General features: G+C 35.6%; 3 protein-coding genes across 3 annotated transcripts; 1 reads left to right on the top strand and 2 right to left on the bottom strand.

Annotated features, from left to right (window-relative positions):
- Positions 1-319: 319 nt before the first annotated feature.
- On the bottom strand, positions 320-4,687 carry LOC130728127 (probable serine/threonine-protein kinase PBL8). Its single transcript, XM_057579482.1, has 6 exons — positions 4,454-4,687; positions 3,960-4,351; positions 3,738-3,873; positions 1,897-2,033; positions 1,665-1,788; positions 320-1,055 (listed from the first exon to the last, which is right to left on the bottom strand). Exons 1-6 carry the CDS (start codon positions 4,503-4,505, stop codon positions 568-570), a joined length of 1,329 nt encoding a protein of 442 aa, XP_057435465.1. The 5' UTR covers positions 4,506-4,687; the 3' UTR covers positions 320-567.
- A 2,202-nt stretch (positions 4,688-6,889) lies between these two features.
- On the bottom strand, positions 6,890-7,435 carry LOC130713527 (heat shock 70 kDa protein-like). The gene has a single exon (XM_057563295.1). The coding sequence runs from the start codon at positions 7,433-7,435 to the stop codon at positions 6,890-6,892; it is 546 nt and encodes a 181-aa protein (XP_057419278.1).
- Positions 7,436-7,442: 7 nt separating this feature from the next.
- LOC130728126 (ATP-dependent 6-phosphofructokinase 3-like) lies at positions 7,443-10,018 on the top strand. The gene is made up of 4 exons (XM_057579480.1): positions 7,443-7,892; positions 8,132-8,263; positions 8,349-8,402; positions 9,220-10,018. Exons 1-4 carry the CDS (start codon positions 7,761-7,763, stop codon positions 9,223-9,225), a joined length of 324 nt encoding a protein of 107 aa, XP_057435463.1. The 5' UTR covers positions 7,443-7,760; the 3' UTR covers positions 9,226-10,018.
- Positions 10,019-16,320: the final 6,302 nt, after the last annotated feature.

Genomic DNA, 16,320 nt, shown 5'->3' with positions numbered 1-16,320 from the left:
TCATAATAAGGTCTCAAACAATTTGAAAAAAGAGAGCTTGTCAAATGCTGCATTCATATATGAAAGTTGTTTGATTTTTACAAAATGCTCTTGAAAGCTCTTCCACTGTAAATACACAGATGCTATCAAGTACCAAAATGGAGGGGCTAGCAGGAAAGTTCCAAAACGTTAAGCAGCTAAAACATTAGCCTTATCTTTATTTATCAAAAAAGCCAATTAGCCATTTCTCAAATTGCAGTACAGTGCAGTCAATCCAACCGGGTACGACATAGTAATGTTAAAAGATAAAACGATTGTTTTACTCCTATGAACCCTGATGTAAGGAACCAGTTATATTAGTCCTGATGCCATGATGATTACAACCACACAGATTTCCACACAATTCCCCGAGATGAACAGAAGACCAAACACTGATACAAAAATTATCCACCAGGGCTTCTTGTCACCTTCATATAATAATATCATGTACAAAAGCAACAAATACATGGATGCACCCACATTTTAACAACAAATACTATTTCTAGACAAACTAGCACACCAGACAGGGAAATCATGGCATGAGATTTATCATCTGACCCGGCATGCTGGAGCACCCGGTGAGCAATTCGGGTTCGGAGACCGACAAGCAGCGCCCGGGCCAACATTATTCGAAAACTTGTGACGCATCCGGTAGTCAGAGAATTTGCTCATAGCAAAAGGCACACTGCCACTATTTGATCCTGTTAGCGAGACTTCACCAGGACCAATACTAGAACTTTGTAGAGGTTCCAGAGTCTCAACTACATCACTCATTAGTGGCCTCGCTTTGGGATTTTGGCTCAAGCAGTAGTAAGCCAAACTACATGCTTTCTGTGCTGCTCTCACTGAGTACTGATTCTCCAATCTAGGATCAATTATTTGTAGGAGCTTTCTCTTGTCATTGAGCTTTGGCCGCGCCCAATCTACCAAGCTCTGTTCCTTCCCGGGTCTTGTCTTGTCGACCGATTTCCTTCCCGTTAAAAGCTCCAAAAGAACAACCCCAAAGCTATATACATCACTCCTAGCTGTTAGGTGACCTGAAATTTTCACATATGTCAAGTTTAGACATGCATCAATTCATGCTCAAACATTAAAGAAAGGCTAATACTATTTTTATGTGAAAATGCTTCTGTTATATTACAGAAGATACAGAAGGACAGGATAGATAATAGAAGAAGGATCCGAAAATTAAGAAAATTTATGTTCATGTACACAAGAATTGCTAAGATGGCTAGAAATAGACTCTTGATGAGATGAAAACAATTCCTTGACACCATAGAAAAAATCATTGACATTCATTTTTATCTGTGTTCTTACATAATATCGGAATTAAATTATGATTATTGAGATGGATTTCCTCTATAATTTAATAATAATCTGACACCCGACCTTATCTCATGGTTCTTCCAACTAAGATTATGAGGCACAATGACATGCACATCTTCCTATTGGTGAATTCAAGAAAGGAGAACAATCAAATGATTATGTTTGTCAACCCACCCACAGTACACCATTCTTGCTAACTCTCAGATCACAAATCATGACAAATAAGATCAACTTTCATGGAAGTTCAAGCTTTCAAGCACTTTTTTTCTTTTTTCAATTTATGCACAAATTGAGCATGCCAGAAAAAACTGAGGTCATACCAGTCATTACATATTCAGGGGCAGCATAACCATATGTACCCATGACTCTGGTGGATACATGGGTTTCATCACCTTGAGGTCCTGCTTTAGCTAGCCCAAAATCAGAAAGCTTGGCTGTATAGTCCTGTAGAGTCATTGGTTAACACCAAGTGAAAAGGAGAAGATAATTCTTCTTATGTAGCTATAAATATATATATTAAGATCAATTAAGTTTGAAATACCAGAAACTTACAGAGTCCAATAATATATTAGATGTTTTGAAGTCGCGATAGATGACAGGCCTTTCAGCATTGTGGAGAAAGGCAAGTCCTTTGGCTGCTCCAAGAGCAATCATCATTCTTGTAGCCCATGTTAAAGGGGCAGTTGCCTCTGGAAGCATCAGAAAAAGTCATGTAAGCAAGTGTAAAATCATGCCAAGAAACTTGAAATTTTTTTAGCTTCATAACTGTTAGTATTAGCAAGTTTTTTATTCACAATTAATAATGAAAAAAAAGTATATTGTTCAAGTCTATTTGACTTTATTGTGAAGTCAATCACTATACGCTAGAACACAACAACCAGGAAGGAACCTGTTTTCATACTGTCAACAGTTAAACCAAGACTTAAAATATAAGTCATTAAGATATTATATAGGATTAACAATGAAATTCCTCAATGTATATAAACAACATCTATCTTTTTTCAAAAGCCTAAGACAGTATACATACTCAAAAGCCCATATAAAATCCTAAAACTTTACCAAATATAATAATACTATCCACCCAAATATATCATATCAAAGCATTGTGTAGTTGATTTCAGGGTAACGATTCATACAATTGCCATTCACTGGTTGTATTACCAGTTAAGCAAGATAGTCAAAAGTTTATGAACCTAGCTTGTAATTAACATGCTGAATGAAAGATAGAGTTTCAATCTTAAACAGTCCATTATCTGCTTATAAACAGTACTACTGATCAAGGTGCTAAAAGTGTGAGGCAACATCTAAAATGACATCTTGAAGCTGCTATTTGACTTTTGTTTACAGAATTAAATAGACTTAAAAAGGAAAAGAGTCACTTGACTAGGAATATGAATTCAAGGAGTCAAACAAGAAACCACATATTTCAAGATTCTAAATTGATAATGTTAGAAAAGCGTGTGCCCATCATTAGATGCAATGCTATAATCTTAAACTGATGTAATGCTTAAATTTTTTAACTTGTCTATGAAGTATGAAGTGCTTTGGATAATGCTTCTAGCCTCGGGTGGTCAGTGCCTTATCCTATTTCCATAACAAGAAAAGTTGTCATTAAATCAACTTAAAGCATGTTTGACCCTCCCAGAACAAGTCCAGCCAAAAAGTCCATTTCCTTCAGAGAAATTCTTACTTTATTCTATGCCGTGCACTCAATGACTTAAATTTAATCTAACAACACAAATACAAAATCCCAATTGGATGAGTCTGTCATCATTCAATCACGTATTACTCTCACAGGTCAAAACTCAACCTCACAAGTCACAACCTGATTGGCCCTAAACCTGTTTGGTTTCAGTTTTCATTTTCTATTTTCAACTTTGACCACAAAAATATCATTTTTATTAAGGATCTATCTAATTTATTTCAATATTTATTTTCTGTTTTTAATAATAATCACATCAATGCCTCAATGCTCTATTTTATTTCTTAAGAAGTTATTTTCACTTTTCATGTACAAAAATATAAGAACACATAACAAAGTCAAAACATGAGAAATGAAGATAAAACTCAAATGCCCAAACGGGTGCCACGGTCGCAGTGGTAAAAAGTTGTTGTTTGAACCCTAGGTCGAGAGTTCAATTCCTAGGAGCCTCACACTTGAGGAGACCTTTGACTTTCACCATACTCGGATCGCAATTTAGCACGCAAAAAAAATGCCTTAATTTATTTCCTATTTTAAAAGTTTTGCATTGAAAATTTGAAAATGAAATCTGAACTTTTTCTGAAACCAATCAGGCACACACATAATTTCTACTCAGTCAGATAAAAATCCATTCCATTCCTAACCAATTGAAATTAAAGAAAAAAAAAATAACAAAAAAAAATTGACATACTTCTGAATAGGTGATTCTCCAAACTTCCTCGAAACATGAACTCATACACCAGCAGCCTATGATCATCTTCACAGCAGTAACCGATCAACTTCACCAGATTCGGATGCCTCAGTTGCCCCAAGAAATTCACCTCCGTCTGCACCACACAAACAAACAAAAATTCAAAAAAATTCACAAAATTCACAAACAAATACAGAAAACCATAACCGAAAGCGCGCGTACAAGCCACTCGCGATGTCCCTGAAGCCCTTCCTTGTTCAAAACCTTAACCGCAACAGGTAGCGACTTGAGTCCAACCCTCACGTTCTCGTCAATGTAGCCTTTGTAAACAGTTCCGAACCCTCCCTCACCCAAGATATAGTCACCACGGAAGCTCTTGGTAATGGTTTCAAGCTCGTAGAGCGTGAACGCGATGACGTGAGTGTAGAGGAGCGTGTTGTTGCTGCAACTGCTGTTAGCGCGTGGCGTCGAGCAAGTCTCGCTCAGATCCGAAGCGGACTCGCTCAGAGTTTGCCTCAGAGTGTACTTCTTCTCGCTCAAACCGCTTCCGCCGGTGGCGGTTATCGTTCTGGAACTGCACGCGCCGAGCGACGGCGCGTGGTTAAGCTGCTGAACTGTGGAACAAACCAATGCGATGGAGGTAGTTAGTTAGCGAGTGAAATTCGATTTGATTGTGAAGATTGAAACAGAGAGGATGAGAGAGTGGTAGATCTGACCTTGTGCATTGGAAACGACGGCGGATTCTTCTCTGGTACCACAGTTGCCCATTCATTCAGGTGCGGTGGTGGAGGGAAATGACGGCGGAGGAGGTGGTGGTGGTGCGGTGGTGGTTGTGGTGGTGAGGATCACAGGTTTTCATTCTTCGCTGCGTTTGGTTGATTTTTTTGTCTTGTCATTATTCTTTTTTTTTTCTTCGGAGGCGATTTGTTAGTTATAATATTATGCGCTCCTCCTCATGTTCCATTTTTTCTTTATTCAATTTTTATATCATAATAACATGAGTTGCCTTTACCTGTTTTAATAATGACAATAATTATTATTTTAAAAGCTTTTGGAATGGCTTTAATGATATATATTGGATAATATAATTTGTTTCCAAAAGTAATTTATAAAGTCTAAAGTAGCGTTACCATTTTCTAAATACAAATAGTTAGCACGATTTTTTTTATAAGAAGGGCTTAGTCCGAAAAAGAAAACTACACACAGGTAGTTTTGTGAAAGAAATATCTGAAGCATCAGACAATAGCAGAGTCGAACAACTGGGAGGAGACCTTTCCAACACATGATTACCACGATTATTGATTGAGAAATCAATGACCAAGATATATAAAGAATATCATATTTTGTTACACATGTTTAAGAATTTGATCACAATGATAACTGTTAATTTCCTAATTAATATTTGTGATGATTTACTTTATTCTATAAAATAACTCAATAGCTTTAAAAGAGCCTTAAAAACTGCATATTCAATCAGAACCATTAATTTTCTAATTAATGATTACTTATTTTACTCTATAAACTAACTCACTCCTTATAGAGGAAATCCCCTTAAAAAACCATACTGATTTTGGTTCATTCTCTTCCCTTCACATTCTACCATTCTATCATAAGCTAACAATCTAAGATTAATTTCAAAAAAAAAAAATCTAATATTTGAAAGCTAAAATGGTGCATTTAAAAATTAGAAAGTAAAATGAAATATTAAATACTTTGACTAAAAACTTTACCGTTAGAATAATATTAAGTTGCTTTTATTTGCCCCAATCATATGTTATATTAGTTTGCATGTTACTCTATTGGGAACAAATCATGATGCATCCTACAAAATACCTCATCCTTGCTTATATATATATCTAAAAAAAACCTCATCCTTGAAACAAATCATATTAAGATTGATCATCAATTCACCCAAGGATCAACCTCCAAGTAGAAGAAATGGGTAACCAACCTAACAATTCTTCCTCTCGTGAAGTGTACCACATTGAACATTAAAAATGCACAATATTATTATGATTCAAGCCATTCTTTACCCCAAGACGATCGATAGGCCTGCCTAAGAGGAGACCACTGTGAATTATGATCCATTAAAAGTTTAGTCCTACATTTCCATCTAAAACAAAGAGCGGGCACTTTCACATAATTCAAAAATTATATGATATTTTTTAGACCTGGGTGGTGACTAATCTCTTGTCACAGATTCTCGCACTAAGCAGTAAACATCTCTTATTAAGGGTGTTTACACTAAGTGATAAATGACTAGCCACAAAATGTGTTTCATTCTCCTGTGTGGGAATCAAACCTTCAACCTCATGATTAAGGAATGAAGTGAGCCACCACCACGCCACACATCATTATTTTCATGATATTTTGAAAATTTCAGCTATCCATATCAATTAAATAAAAAAATTATTTTTCACTAAAAATCATTAAAGTATTTCAATATTTTGTTGAAACAATGCAAAAAATAACAAGAAGGTCCAAATAAAAACCCATTATATTTAACTTTGGGCCAAGGTCCATCATTCTAGTTTGCAATCCAATTATTGGCCTTGTATCTACAGATATCGATGTTTATGAACCAAGCAAGTGGGGCTCTGAAAAAGAACTTGTTAGTCAAGAGTCAAGACAAATCAATTGAAGTTATCTACACAAGCATACAACATACATAGCACGAGAATCAACAATCCAGAATGTTGAATGTCAAAGTCAACCACAGTAGCTATTTAATCATGTCCAGTATGAAATTTAAACTTGTTTTGCCAGAATAAGAAAAGAAGAAAACTAAGCTGCAGCTTGCAGGTTAGTGTTTGTGCAGTATATCTCAGAGTCACTAATAGAGAGTAATTTTTAATTGACAAAAGACAGAACTGAGTTAACATCACAAACACTACAATTTCTAACTTCTCAATTACTACTCACTAAAACAATCACAGCCCTTAACTTGTGCTATGATAACAGAAACTAACAATAACTACTTTCCACAAACTAGACATGACTTCAACCATTCAAGTTAAACAAACAAAAAGTCAGCAATCCTAAACACATATTCAACAAAACTAAAAACTAGTTTTAGTTAATAAGGATCATCTGCATTTATCGCATACAAAATGGCTATTCACCACACTGATAAATCTTAACTGAAAAAAGAACTAGCCAATCTTGCCCACAATGCGCTCAAACCTGCTCTTAAGCTCCTCCACATAGTCCTCAAGCACATCTACTTCATCCAGCTGGTTATGATAATCAAGCAAATTTGTGGCCTTGGCAATAGCAGAACTGATCTTCTCCTTTTCTTGTGAGCAAAGCTTTGAATTGGTATCCTTCTTGATTAATGTATTCCTCATCTTGTAAACGCAATCATCCAAAGCATTCATTGCATTGGCCTGCCTGAGGAACTTCTTATCTTCAGCCTGGTACATCTTAGCTTCTTGAATCAATCTGTTAATTTCTTCTGTTGACAGTCTTTCTCTATCATTGGTTATAGTAATCTCATTCCAATTGCCAGTGGTCTTCTCCTCAGCTGAAACAGTTAGGATACCGTCTTCATCAATGGAAAAACACACATCAAAAGGATGGTTTCGAGGAGCAGGAGGTAAGCCATAGAGAATAAAAGAACCAAGCATGTTGTTGTCACTGGCTCTTGATCTCTCACCCTCATAAACTTCAATCAATATTCCATACGCTACCAATACCATCATTCACTTTCATTCCTATTACACACACGTCACCTACGGGCACTGTTCAATTGAGATTATCATACGCCACCACCGAGTACACTCCTATCACTGACTTTTCCTCTCATTCATGGAACTTTTCCCTCATTCCATACGCTACCAGCCTACCACAAACTCCACTCCCACCATTCGTCAGAGGTGAAAGGAGGAAGAAGCAGGGGCAAGCTTGCATCAACAACCATGAATCTTTTTCCAGAGGTCAAAACAAAGCACCTCCACCGTAGCTCCGTGCAATCTCTGGCCAGCCGCCAATTGCTTCGCCCCTTAGCTCCAACATGCCTCAACCATGGTTGAAGGAGCTATTAAGGAAAGGGTGAAAGGTTCCATGGTTGAGGGAGAAGGAGGTGTGGCGGCTGTGTGTTTTGGGTTAGGGAAGGAGAAGGTTGAGTCAGTGAAGAGGCACTTATTTCTGAACTTGGTATACCTTGTGGCATTTTCAAATTTCTTCCCTGGTATACATATGCAAACTGTTAACCTCTGTCAATGGTGATTGTTCACCAAAATTTTCTTCAAATTTTTTATGTAATGCTGCATGTTTGGATCATTAAACTTTTTTTGTTTCTGATCTCACTTATCTGAAACAAGAGTAAATATCTGATATTGCTATCTACTTTATTTGGTCTCATTATCTAAAACAAACATTATTGTCATGTGAAGGGTGGATACAAGGGTTTCTATGCTCACAATACAATCTCTCTAACTTCTAAGGGCGTGAATGACATACACAAGCGAGGAGGAAATGACACCACTAAGATAGTTGACAGTATTCAGGATCAAGGAATCAATCGGGTCTTCATTTCTTTCTATTTACAAGAGCATATAATTTCACTTTCTATGTACATCAGATTCAGAGTAATAACTAAGTCAATTGCAGGTTTATATAATTGGAGGAGATGGAACTCAGAGGGGTGCATGTAAGATTTTTGAGGTATAATATTCCTAACAATGAGAATACTAGACCTTTTTGGGTTTACAAATACAAATATGCTCCACACCTCCTTTCTCTTGCATACTAGACCTGGTTTTAGAAATACTTACAACCAGCAAGAACTTTCCCAAAGGATTTTATTGTTGCTGGCATTGCAAGAAGTAGAACTTTTCCCAAAGATTTTCTTCTGGATATTGAATCTGACAACAGCCTTGAAGTTTTACTCTTTAGGTGGAGATCCCAAAGTTCTTGCTGGTTGTAAGTATTTCTAAAAACTTACTGCCTCAGAGTGAAATTAATACTGCTGGAAACTAAATTTATATATTATTAATGTAAATTTTTACACAAGTTCTTCATACTTAGGAATATACATACTATTTCATATTGAGTTTAATAACAAGTGCCTGATGATTGGATGTCATGGTTTGTGCTTTTATTAGGTGATTATGATGTTTCTTTCAACCCCAACAACCCTCCCCCCCCCCACACAAAAAAAAAACAAACAAATGTATCATTCACTAGCTTACATTGCTCTCTCTTATTTTCATATCATAATCCTCATTTGCTCTCATTTCTCTTTCTTTTACATTCTTACTTACATTTTTAATAAGAATATAAACATCCTTTTTTTGTTTCCTATATGTTGGATGACTACTTTTTCTTTCTTAATGCTATAACAATGGCAATAGAAATCTTCTGGGTCAAAAGTTATTTTACTTGAGGTCCTTTGTTTTTTTGTTAGAGGTTTGGCTTTTTCATAGGCTTGATTGAGAAAATCCTAGCTGAGAATGTGCCTTCTTTGCCTTCTTGACTTAAGGTTTAGTGAAAAAGAAGTAGCAGCTGAGGACACAACACAATGAGCCTCACTGCCGCTTAAGAACTTTAAAGTACATCCTTTGATTCTCCTCACATGATTACTCACTTGAACAACCAAGTGCACTGTTGGTTTGGATGCTTGATATCTGATGATGAAGTTGAAGATGCATTGTGAGCATTTGGTTTGGATGCTTGATATCACTGCTGATCTCATCAATGAGAATGAATATCTGGTTTGTTGTGTTTTTCTTTACTATTACGTTGTTAGTATTAATTTATTTGCATTACGTACGTTGTGAAGTTCAAATACGCAGATTCTCCCATATCACATCCGGCAAGAATATTTCGTACACTTGCCTCCCGAAATAAGTGTTCTCCTTCCAAATGGATCATGGACCAATTCGGAAATTCTTTGGTACTCAATTGGTTAGAGAAGAGGTGAAAGGTTTGTCAATTCTAGCTTAAAGGGTGAGATATGTTGCAGGTGGTTTGACTTCTATAGGACTTAATTTAGGAGGCTTGGTGATAATGTTGCAGTTCACAAAATGCAGTTATAGAAAATGTCTTTTGCCAAATAGATTCAGGGTTAATGTATTCACCCTATAATCTATCTTGAAGGTGTAACTTTGATCAGTCTCTTTTGATTATCTCATTTGGGCTTTTCTTGAATTGTAGTACTTTGTGTGTTTATATGTGGAACTTAAATTTCTTGCAACTATGCATGTTGTTTAATGTGAAGAGCAATTATATGATTGCTCCATATCTGTCTGTTTTTTTAGATGGGAATCAAATGAACCTATTTTGTGACTACTTTTTCTATACATGTTGTAATGATAAATGATGTGATAGTTTTACTCTATACTGAGTTATTATTGAAAGATGCTATGGTTGAACGTAACGCTAGTATGTAGTATGTAGGATGATTGATGAAAATTTTACCATGTTATTTGTGTTACTAATTATAAATAGTTTAGTTATGATTGGTTCTACATTAAAATATCTCTTTGACTTATCATTTTATCGTTTGTGCATTTCCAACAAATATTTTAACATTGTTATTGTATTATAATTATATTAAAAAAAGTGAAAAATACATCTATTTTATATCTATTAAAGTTAATAATCGGTTTATTGTCACCTATGTATTAGTGGTTTTATCATGAGGGTTACTTAGCCTATCCCAAGGAACCAATAAAATTATTTAAAAATAAATAAATAAAATATGAAAATTCTATTTCACTTATCTTAAATGTGATTGGTCCACCTAGAACCATGTGTTATTTAACCCAAACATTTCCATTGGTCATTTAGCCAACCGCGGTATATAATTGAAAAGATTACAAATTATTGGTATGTAAATTAATTTGTTCATCTTAATAAATTACATTTTTAATTATGTTAAATTGTAGAATCGCTCGTCCGTTCATCGCACGGAAACGGGTTACTATCTAGTAGTGATAAAGATCAAAACTTTTACATATTTGGAAGCAGTCACGCAGGGAAGAATGGGAAAGGGTGACAAGGTCTTAGGCCGGCCAAGGCCAATGCCACCCAAGCAATAGCCGGCCTGCAAGGTGCAGTGTATGCATGATTTGAATTGCCTACGCTTCCAAACTTGCAATAGAAACTGCATGATAATATTGAACGGTTGATTTGGATGTGTGTATTATTATCTTCTAATTTTGCTTGTTTTTTTATAGGTAAATGTTTAGTTGTTAGTAATGTTAGTAAATTAATCATTCTGAGGGTTCGAACCCTATACTCTTCACCATTTACCCTCTCAAACCCTTATGTTCCCTTGCTAAACAAAGACAACACCGAGACAAGTGAAAATAGTCATTTTGGCAGTGTGAGCATGTGTCCGCGGATTGGATTTGGTTCGATTTTGAAGGAAAAACCATCCGATCAAATTTTATCAGTTTTATAATTTTATTTCAAATAGATTTTGTCTCAACATTCTAATCCAAACCAATCTATAGCGGTTTGGATTTGATTGAATTTTTCAGTTTTTGTTTAACTTTTTTTCCTTTGAAATTATAGCGTATAAATTTTAAGAATGTATATCCATTTCTAATTATAAGACCACTGAGATCAATTACGCTTATTAAGAAAATGTGTAATGAGACTAATTTATGCATTGTTATTAAAAAAAATATACAATCTTCTATATTTATCTTATCTCTTTCACCATTGTATTAATTGTATCTCACTATGTCTTTAATGTTACCTCAATCTCTTGATAAATGCAATGCATAAATATTTGAAAAGATAATAACTTTTTCTTAAAATTAGCAGGGGTCTTATATAATTACCTCACACAATTTTTTTTAAACTACCTCACAATTATCATTTGTGAAAAATAATAAAAAAATCATTAAAAAAAATCACATCTTGCTTTATATAGTAAAAAAAAATTTCCTTAGCCATTACTTTCGAAATTCGAACAGCTTCTCACCGTGGTATATATTTTCGTTTCATTTATTTTTTTATACGAATTTCGTTTTATTTTGAACATCAGAAAGATAAATTGCATTCGTCAGGAATCGATCTCTGGACCTCCCCTTACCCAACTCATATGTCCTCATATGTCCCCAACTCCTACCACTTGAGCTATTATGGAGGGTACTATACAAATTTCATTTCAATATTGAACATTTAATTATAACAATCATAATAGTTTTTTGAAAGATAAACATATCATATTATTATAAAATACATAATATACCAGTGAAGTAATAGTAATAATAATAATTTTTCTCTAAATTAGTGTTTACATATATACTATTTTTATTTGTGGATGTTTATGACATTTCACAAATATAATTTTTCTTTCCTTCCACTTTTCTTTTATTTTCCTTTCTCTTCCAACCAAACATACCCGAAGATCTAGAAGAATTTGTTTTTCTCATTCTGTTACTGCTTGATGTAAATTATTATAGATGCACACTACAACAATTTTTTCTTTTTCACAACAGTTGAAAAGTGTAGCCATAGACACAAAACGTAACAAATTTTTTTTTTCACATTTTCATGCAACAATTTTCGACTTATTTGTTAATCAATCATCATAGTCGTCTGTAGTATCCACTTATTTTTAGTTGATTTCTTTTAATGCTGCTTGTCAAGGCTTTACACCTTTAGCCAAGTTATCATATATGGAGAGAGCCAGATGCTTGACAAGGCATTCTATGAGGAGGACGTGAAGAGGCTTTGCTTGGCGTTTGAGCAACAGGTCTATATTCTACAATTCTGAATTTCATAATTTATTACGTTGACAGGAATCACTTAAAATTTTTACCGGTTGTTGGATCTTTCCTACCAAGTGATGAATAAATGGGAGACTCATTATTCTTTGTATATTGCAGTTTCATTATGCATTTATGCTGTGTTCTTCGCGTATATGAGGTTAAGGGAATATGAGATCAGAATATGTGGCTCAGAATCAGAAGTCTAGAGTTCATGACAGTGCTGTCTTCATATTTTAGTTGGATTACTCATTTTTATAGTCCTTATGTTGGTTTGGACAAATTGTTTGTACACTCTCTGCTTTGTGGAGTCAGAGTTTCTGATTGGTAAATGCTAGATTGTCACTGTTTAGAGCATTGTGATAAAAATAAGTAATCTTGTGCTGATTAAATGTTTTGTAATTTATAAGGGAGACTTATATAGTCAAAAATTTATTAAGATATGTTCTGACTTTAAAGAAGCTATACTTAATTTGTATGTTGTTCTTTTTGCAATAAACTTTAATATGGCGTGCATGTTTGGATTAGCTTGTGAAGTCCACACACTCGTAAGCAACAAAGCTTACAGGGAGTATGAGAGTTGATGACCTATTGCAATTGAATATATAAGTTTAAATCAGATATGTTAGAAGAATCTTTGCTCATGATAATGTAGCTTAACCCTTCCAAAAAAATCTAGGAATTATAGCTGACAAAACAATCAAGGTTAAGGAGAGCGATAAAGCCTCTCCCCCAGAAGAAGACATAGGAATTTCAATAGGGCAATCAAAATTTGTAAGTAACAAACCGCGAAGAAGGAAGGCTGAGGAGAATGTCATCTTCTGCTTCCCTTCCCCCTACAAGTTAAAGTCGAACCATTCAGGGGGGAGGGGGAGAAAAAATTCTATACTTAGAAATTAAGAACTCTGCAGAATGATAATTAATGTGGAGTATTCAAATCCTTAAACGCGAAAACTGACAAAATTCCCTTTTAAGAAAAAATTTCAAATCAATAAATTAGAACTCAAACGGTAAGCCTTAGGATTCAAATGATTTGCATTAACAAAAACATTCAACATTCTAGAAGTTTTCTATCCAAGCATCCAAAGAGGAAAAAAAAAGAAAAAAAACATGATGTACTGACAGTGTAAAGTTTTTTTACACCGTCAACCAATAAGATTTTAAGGATGTGCCACGTCAATTAATGAAATTAAATAAAATGAGAGATTTTCTCACATTCTTAAAATCTGATTGGTTGACGTTGTAAAAAAACTTTACACCGTCAGTGCATAGAAATTAAACTCAAAAAAATATTAATAATGTGATAAAAAAAAATTATTTACCAAAAAAGGGTTAAAAAATCTTAGTTACCAAACTGCTGTGTTTTTAAAGGAAAAGCCACGGATGCTGGGACCTAGAAACAAACTGTGGCCTAAAGTTGGTAAAGGCCACGGTTTTCTGGCGTGTGGCCTGAGCACCAGTTATAGCCACGGTTAATGAACCGTTGCTATACCTTCTTCACATTCACATTAAAAATGACTTTCTCAAAAAACAATTGTATAAATGATTTTCACTTATAAGAAATTAATTTTTATATGTTTTTGTAATTTCATATGAGTATATTATATTTATGAAATTTTGAAAAAATATATAACAATTTTAGTGAAAATATTTAAAATAAACATTTAAATAAATGAAATACACATATTTACTTTTGTTCTTTAAAATAAATATCTATAAAGAACACGAATAAATATAGTAAACTCATATGAAATTATAAAAATATATAACAATTCGTTTCTCATAAGTGGAAATAATTTATGTGAATTTTTTTGGAGAAAGAGAATGTGAAGAATTTATAGGCTACTTTCAAAAAAAAAAAAGTTATAAGCTACGCATCTGCAACTGCGGAAAGAACCAGTTTTTAGCCACACTTTACAAAACCGTGGCGTTTTAGAGCTTTAGCCACGCTTTATTTACGGTGGCCCTGTGTCTGTGGCTTTTTCTAAAAACACACCAGTTTGGTAAATATGATTTTTTTAACCCTTTTTTGGTAAATAATTTTTTTTTTTTCACATTATTCATATATTTCTTTTCCAAAGAGGGAAGGAAGTCCATAATATTTTTAACACTAAAAGGAGTGGAGTCATAATCGACTAAACGTAACCACTCTTATGAGCGTGAAATTTTATTAAAATTTATCTCGTTAAAAAAGCCAAAAATTGGTTAAAATAAATATTCATCCGACAACAAGGGCTTTCTTAATAAAGTAAAGTTTCATTTTCTCCGACGACATGAACTTCGGCTAGGTCTACCAGGGCCCGTTTGGTGCGTCGTATAGTATAAGGTCTGATAGTATAAGACCTGATAGTATTAGGCCTGGTAGTATAAGCCCTGATAACTTTCTTATACTATTCAGCGTTTGGCCATACTCTGTATAATATACCATATCGTTTAAATTAATGTAATTTTATGTTTAGTGAAGTATTGAATAATGATATATAATAAAAATCAAATATGAAGGTGATTATAACGGTGGTGGCGGTGGTGATGGAAGTAGTGGTAGGTTGGTGATGGTGGTGGCAATGGTGGTAGGTTGGTGTTGGTGGCGGTGGTGGTGACCGTGGAGATAGGTTGGTGGTGGTGGTGGCAACGATGGTGGTTGTGGTGGTGGCGAGTGGTGGTGGTGGTAAGGCGGTGGCGGTGGCGGCTGCGGTAGGGTGGCGGCTACGGTGGATGGTGGAGGCAATGGTGGTGGTGGTAGCGATAGGGTGGTGGTTGTGGTGGCGATAAGGTGGTGGTTGTGGTGTCGGTGGTAGTAGGGCGGTGGTGGCAACGGCAGTGGTGGTGATCGGGTGGTGGCAGTGGTGGCAGCGATGGTGGTTGTGGTGTTGGCGACGATAGGGTGGTGGTAAGGCGGTGGCGGCTGCAGTATGGTGGCAGCGACGGTGGAGGGTGAAGGCAATGGTGGTGGTGGTGGCGATAGAGTGGTGGTTGTGGTGTCAGTGGTCGCGGTGGTGGCAATAGAGTGGTGGCGGCGATTATGGTGGCGACGGTGGAGGGTGGAGGCAATGGTGGTGGTGATGGCGATAGGGTGGTGGTTGTGGTGTCAGTGGTGGCGGTGGTGGCAATAAAGTGGTGGCGGCGATTATGGTGGCGGTGGCGATAGGGTGGTGGTTGTGGTGTCGGTGGCGGCAACACCAGTGGTGACGGTAGGGTGGTGGTGGCGACGGCGGTGGTGATCGGATGGTGGCGGTGGTGGTGCCAATGGTGGTGTAAGTTGGCAGCAATGGAGGGTGGTGGTGATGGTGACTTATACGTCACAACTTTATCATGCCTTATCCTTCACTCACATGATGAATTAAATTATACGTCATTTTAACGTATAAGGAGACTTTGATGGATAAGCTTATACAATACAATGTCATCACCAAACAATGGATAAACTCATAATGTATTGTATAAGCTTATACTATCATGTCTAATACGGTGTGTCAAACGAGCCCCCAGAGAATGGGTTCTCTCAGTCAAGCAACACAAATTCTTCGTTCCCTGACTTTTAATGCTATGTTTGAAAGGGTTAATCCTCGAACTGGTCTCTGTCTTTGTCTCGCCGTCTGAACTAAGTCCCTCCCCGAAATTGGAATTGGAATTTGCGGAATTGATATTAATTTGAGGGGAAATGATTTTGTTAATTAATTTAGGGTTGTTTTTGTTAATAGGGTTAAATAATCTGACTTGTTATTTATTTTTCTTTTTTATTGTAAAAAATTCATGTCACCACACTTAATTGCATGCCATTTCTCTTATGAAGACTTACTCAGTTACTCCAAACGATTTAGAAAAAGAGGACTTGCTTGATTGCTGGATCTATAATA

This window comes from Lotus japonicus, chromosome 1 (genome assembly GCF_012489685.1).
Source record: "Lotus japonicus ecotype B-129 chromosome 1, LjGifu_v1.2".
Lineage (NCBI taxonomy): Eukaryota > Viridiplantae > Streptophyta > Magnoliopsida > Fabales > Fabaceae > Lotus > Lotus japonicus.
The sequence above is the reverse complement of the archived record's forward strand: the minus strand, read 5'-3'. Positions and strand labels throughout refer to the sequence as shown.